This window comes from Myripristis murdjan, chromosome 11, assembly GCF_902150065.1.
Source record: "Myripristis murdjan chromosome 11, fMyrMur1.1, whole genome shotgun sequence".
In the NCBI taxonomy this organism is placed as follows: Eukaryota; Metazoa; Chordata; class Actinopteri; order Holocentriformes; family Holocentridae; genus Myripristis; species Myripristis murdjan.
The window spans coordinates 336,675-342,609 of NC_043990.1; the positions used below are offsets into that span (position 1 = coordinate 336,675).

General features: G+C 51.1%; 1 protein-coding gene across 1 annotated transcript in view; it reads right to left on the bottom strand.

The window, feature by feature from the left end:
• Positions 1–2,979: 2,979 nt before the first annotated feature.
• The window catches only part of LOC115368266 (zinc finger protein 501-like), a 41,376-nt gene continuing 38,420 nt past the window's right edge, over positions 2,980–5,935 (bottom strand). The window contains exon 3 of the mRNA XM_030064321.1: positions 2,980–4,468. Coding sequence (XP_029920181.1) covers positions 3,384–4,468 — 1,085 coding nt within the window. The 3' untranslated portion in view covers positions 2,980–3,383. The remainder of the gene's footprint in view (positions 4,469–5,935) is intronic.

Below are 5,935 nucleotides of genomic sequence, written 5' to 3' on the forward strand. Positions count from 1 at the left end.
AATAAGAGCTGATTTGGTAAAGAAAGAAATGATTCCTGAGAAAAGTGACTGTGATCATCCGTCTGCAGCCTGATGAACTGATCTGCAGTTTGTGGAGTTTGTTCCATGAATCAGGACAGCGTCTGAATTTCCATCTGAAAACAAATCCCTTTATTTAGTTTTACAATAGCAGTGCACTGGATGTACACAACATTCGGCCTCATTCGTTCATATAAAGTAACAGCTGACATTAGCTTCGTGCATGAGCTCAGCTATCTCTAGGTCGCTAAGTCTTTAGCCTGTTTGCTTAACAGCCAATCAGAGTCTTTCAAACAGCAAAGGCCCACACTGGTACTACCTGGTTCTATCCAGTTCTATTTCTACGGTCCGGTTGAAAGTGAAACTGAAAATGCGCTCAGGAGAGCAGCTGGCGCTGCGGCTTCACCGCTGCCGCCGCCACATTTGTGCCTCGTAATGTTCGAGCGGCAGTAATAGCTTTTCCCGCAGACGCCGCAGTGGTATGGTTTCTCTCCCCGGTGTGAATCCTCATGTGCGAGGTGACGCCGACGTGCAGGCTGAAGCCTTTCCCGCACAACGAGCAGATGTAGGGTTTCTCCCCGTGTGGCTCCTCATGTGAGCCTGCAGGTTTCCAGCCTGATGGAACTCCTTTCTGCAGATGGAGCAGTGGAACGGTTTCTCTCCTGTGTGGAGTCTCGTGCCTCTTCAGGTGGTCTTTTCGACTGAATCTGTTGCCGCAAAGCGAGCAAACGGAGGGAGAGGTGACACCGCTCAGATGACTCCTGGTGTTTTTCAGCGAGTCTGAACCGGACTGAGGGTCTCTGGTCTCCTCCAGCTCGTCTCCGCTGCCTGCTGTCTCTGGTCCAGCTTCCTCCTCATCATCCTCGCTCTTCACAGGGAACGTGGTGAGAGCTTGAAGCTGCTCTGCCTCCTGATTGGTCCAGAGCTCCTCCTGTTCCTCTTTAATGGGCGGGGGCTCTGGCTCCTCCTGGTCCAGGCTGATCTCCTCCTCCTTGATTGACAGCTGCTGGACGTCTGGAGGGAAAACTGAAACACAGAAACATCAACAGGAGCCGTCAGAAACAGCAGCTCCTCCACATCCACAGCACACACCTTTTACATACTGCCCAAAACACGAGGTCTGACCTTTGGGTGACCTCGTCCTTTGATTCTCCAAAATGTGATCGGCTCATTTGTCACTCGTTACCAGACGCTCCGTCGAGTTTCAACCAAATATTAAATATATAATTGTTTAGATGCCAATCGTGAACACTGACAAAGATCCCAGAAGGTGAGATTAGAACATCATGTTAAAATCACTCAGACTTTTTTTTCTGCCTCGACAATTTCTGACTTGATCAACAGTAAAAATTAACCCTTTCAAACCCGAGCAAAATCATTTAATTTGTTTTTTTCCAAATTGTGGGAACAAAAGGTGAGGGGCAAACAACAACATCTGAAGTCATGTCTTATGTCAGAGTGTTGAACTCAGACCCATTCTGTGGATTTTTTAAAAATAATTTCTATCATCCTCTGGGCAAAATTTGATAATGCTGGCCTGTAGTTTATTTGTTTTTTGTCTGATCAAAGACGAGTTAGTTCATAAGAACGTGAAGAGGTGAGCAGCTCATCCTGCTGAGTCCGTATGCCGGGGACGGACTCTCGTCAAAATAACAATAAACACCACAGGTACACAACATGTCTGATATGAATTATATTAATATTGTTAGCATTAGCTTCCTACAGGAGCAGCTGATTGAGGACATTGTGAGCAGACATCAGGGGGTGGAGCCAAGTGCCAAAGTGAGTCACTGACTGGCTCCTGGTCAGACTCACCTGGTCCTCCCTGGGTTAGGGGCTTGGTCTGTCCCACTCAAACTTCCTGTTTCAACAGGAAATGCATCAAATCAAGACAGTAAGAGTCCAGTTTTGTTGGTTCTTTAAGAAAACAAACAACAAGGTGTAGAATATTTCGGACGCCACAGTTTCACTAAACTGGATGAACCACCGGCGCTCAGCTCCTCAGATGGACGCTTCAGTTTAGAGAATTATCAGTGAGACTCAGTTAGAATCAATAAAGTGAACTTTTTCCAGCAGCAGCAGAAAGTCTGCAGCAGCGGCGCTGATCCGCTCATGGACCGACACCCTCAGCAGCTGCAGCGGCAGCATCTTCCTCCGCTCACACACACGCACATACACACACACACACTTTAACCCGCACACACACACAAAGAGACACGGCCGCGGACACTTCCGGCTCAACGAGGCTCCGCTCACACACACGCACATACACACACACACACACACACACTTTAACCCGCACACACACACAAAGAGACACGGCCGTGGACACTTCCGGCTCAACGAGGCTCCACTCGGCTGACAGAAGAGGAACCGGCGGAGCCACGCCTCCTGCTGGACTGGAGGGGAACGACAAGAGAAACTTCTAAAACTGTCCTCATTCATATCCGCTTATCCGCTCTTATTTTTACATTTCCTGGACGCTGTGGGAGGGTTCCCCAAAATGCCACCAACAGGGAACCCCGAGGAGAACGTTTCAAAGTGCCTGGCACCCCCAGGGTTCGTTTTGTCTTGTTCCCCTGAGAGCCTCCAGCTGGTCCCAAACTGTGTGAAGCTTTCAGAGGTTCTGCTCCTGAACTGTGGAACATCCTGATCCTGCTGGTTTTGTAGATGTTTAAAAAAAAAAAAAAAAAAAAAAAAAAGCAAAGCAGCTGTGATGGACATACAGCATTTTTATCAACTTCATTGTCGTCAGAATCTCCAGTCAAAAATAATTCCAGTGTGTCTGACAGAGATGAAAACCCAGTGAGGTTCCCAGAGGAGACGTCAGTCACAAAATACATGAGAGGAGGAAAAGGAAAATAAAGGGGATGAACATTGACAGAATGTGTCAGATTTCATAATGAACTTTCAACTTTATTGGGATTTTAATATACATCCATATTACTATCCCTATTACTATCATCTATCAGGAATCACCACCTCCAACAAAGGAAGGAGCTGGGACGAGAACAGTTCTGATAAGAGCATTATCACAAGAACATTCCTCTAGAACAGAGGTCTTCAACAGGGGGTCCGCGACCTCCTGGGGGTCCGCGGCGGTACTGCAGGAGGGTCGTGAAATTTTTGGCTTATTAGACAATTTTTAATATATTTTTAAAAAATATTTTACCTGGATTTTTTTCACCCACAAATGTAAAAGTCTTTAAATACAGTTTAACATGAATCCAACATATTATAGCAAAAAGATAAAACACGTCAATCAAACTGCTCGTAAATACCAGAGCTTTATTATTGTTTACAACATGTTGATTGTTCCATAAGACGTGTGTGTGTGTGTGTGTGTGTGTGTGTGTGTGTTATCGTCACTCAGGTCCATTCCTGTCACTGACACACTTGTGGTTGTCGACGTACGTGCGCTTGCTGAAGCTCCGCCCACACACGGCGCAGCCAAATGGTTTCTCTCCTGTGTGAACCGTCATGTGTCTCTTCAGACTGCCTTTGCTGCTGAAGTGCTTCCCGCACGCCGAGCAGCCGAACGGCCTCTCCCTGGTGTGGGTGGCCTTGTGTCTCTTGGCATCTGATTTGCAGATGAAGGTTTTGCCGCAGACCGAGCAGCCGAACGGCTTCTCGCCCGTGTGGATCATGACGTGTCTCTTCAGCACCGAGTTGTGGCTGTAACTTTTGCCGCAGATGGAGCAGCGGAACGGCCTCGCCCCGGTGTGGACCGTCATGTGCCTCTTGAACAGAGAGTTGTGGCTGAAGCTTTTGCCGCACACGGAGCAGCTGAAGGGCCTCTGCCCCGTGTGGCTCATCATGTGCGTGACCACGGCGCCGCTCTGGCTGAACCTGCGGCCGCACAGCGAGCAGCTGAACGGTTTCTCTTTGGTGTGAGTTCGCATGTGTTTCTTCACGTGGCCCGTTTCACTGAACCTCTTGCCGCAGACGGAGCAGCTGTACGGTTTCTCCTTGGTGTGGCTCCTCATGTGTCGGCGCACACTTCCTCTGCGTCTGAACCTTTTGCCGCAGACGGAGCAGCCGTGTGGTTTCTCTCCCGTGTGGATCGCCATGTGGACCTGCAGGTTTCTCCTACGCAGAAATATTTTACCACAAACCGAGCAGCTGCACTGAGTCTCTGAGCGACGACGCCTTCTGCTGGTTTTCAGCGCCGGTGAGCCGGGCCGAGGCTCCCGGCTCTGCTCCCAGTCGTCGCTGTCGTCGGTCCCGGGCTCAGAGGAGCGTGAGGAGACCAGCTGCTCATCTTCATCATCCTCGCTCTTCACAGGGAACGTGGTGAGATCTGCCTCCTGATTGGTCCAGAGCTCCTCCTGTTCCTCTTTAATGGGCGGGGGCTCTGGCTCCTCCTGGTCCAGACTGGGGGTCTGCTCCTGCTGCTCAGGGGGAACCTCTTCTTTACACACCAGCAGCTGCTGGACGTCTGGAGGTAAAACTGAAACAGACAGAAACAACAGGAGCAAAGTGAGGGAGAAGCTCAGAGCGCTTTGAGCTGCTGCTGGACGCAGAACTCTTAGTGTCACTTACAAATCATCGACCTTGTCGTTGCGTCCCACGACAGAGTTAACCATGTCACCAAACACCAAGCACACCTCAGATCACATGACCTGACCCAATGGAGCTCAAAGTGGGGTCTGGGGACCCCAGGAGTCCCTGGGGATCCTCCAGTTGAAGCTGCAGCGGTGCAGCCACTCACATCTGAACCAGGCAGCATCACTGATCAGACCTTCAGACACTGTCTGTCATTTCTGCTTCATTAGACAGAGAGAGAGAGACGGGACAGACAGAGCAGAGAGAGAGACAGGACAGGCAGGGCAGAGAGAGACGGGACAGGCAGGGCAGAGAGAGAGACAGGACAGGCAGGGCAGAGAGAGACGGGACAGGCAGGGCAGAGAGAGAGACAGGACAGGCAGGGCAGAGAGAGAGACAGGACAGGCAGAGCAGAGAGAGAGACGGGACAGGCAGGGCAGAGAGAGACGGGACAGGCAGGGCAGAGAGAGAGACGGGACAGGCAGGGCAGAGAGAGACGGGACAGGCAGGGCAGAGAGAGAGACAGGACAGGCAGGGCAGAGAGAGAGACAGGACAGGCAGGGCAGAGAGAGAGACAGGACAGGCAGAGAGAGAGAGACAGGACAGGCAGGGCAGAGAGAGACAGGACAGGCAGGGCAGAGAGAGAGACGGGACAGGCAGGGCAGAGAGAAAGACAGGACAGGCAGAGAGAGAGAGACAGGACAGGCAGGGCAGAGAGAGAGACGGGACAGGCAGGGCAGAGAGAGAGACAGGACAGGCAGAGCAGAGAGAGACGGGACAGGCAGGGCAGAGAGAGAGACGGGACAGGCAGGGCAGAGAGAGACAGGACAGGCAGAGAGAGAGAGACAGGACAGGCAGGGCAGAGAGAGAGACGGGACGGGCAGGGCAGAGAGAGACAGGACAGGCAGGGCAGAGAGAGAGAGAGACAGGACAGGCAGAGAGAGAGAGACAGGGACAGGCAGGGCAGAGAGAGAGACGGGACAGGCAGAGAGAGAGAGACAGGACAGGCAGGGCAGAGAGAGAGAGACAGGACAGGCAGGGCAGAGAGAGAGAGACAGGACAGGCAGGGCAGAGAGAGAGAGACAGGAGGGGGCCTGAGGTCAGGACTCTGGTCCAGGTGTCACACCTGGACCAGGTGAGCAGAATCATTTTAATCATAACAAATGTTGTTTATCTTTTCATTGTAAAAAATATTTTGGAGCTCGTTTTGTGAATCTGCTGTTCAGACGTGAAGAAGCAGCAGAGATCCGGATGACGTCATTTTGTTTACATCTATGAAAACGGTAAGACGAGCTGACACGTTCATTTTCTGACAGGCTCGTTCAGAGACTCGCGCTGCTCCGCTCCCGTTCAGCAATTCTTTTTTTTTTTT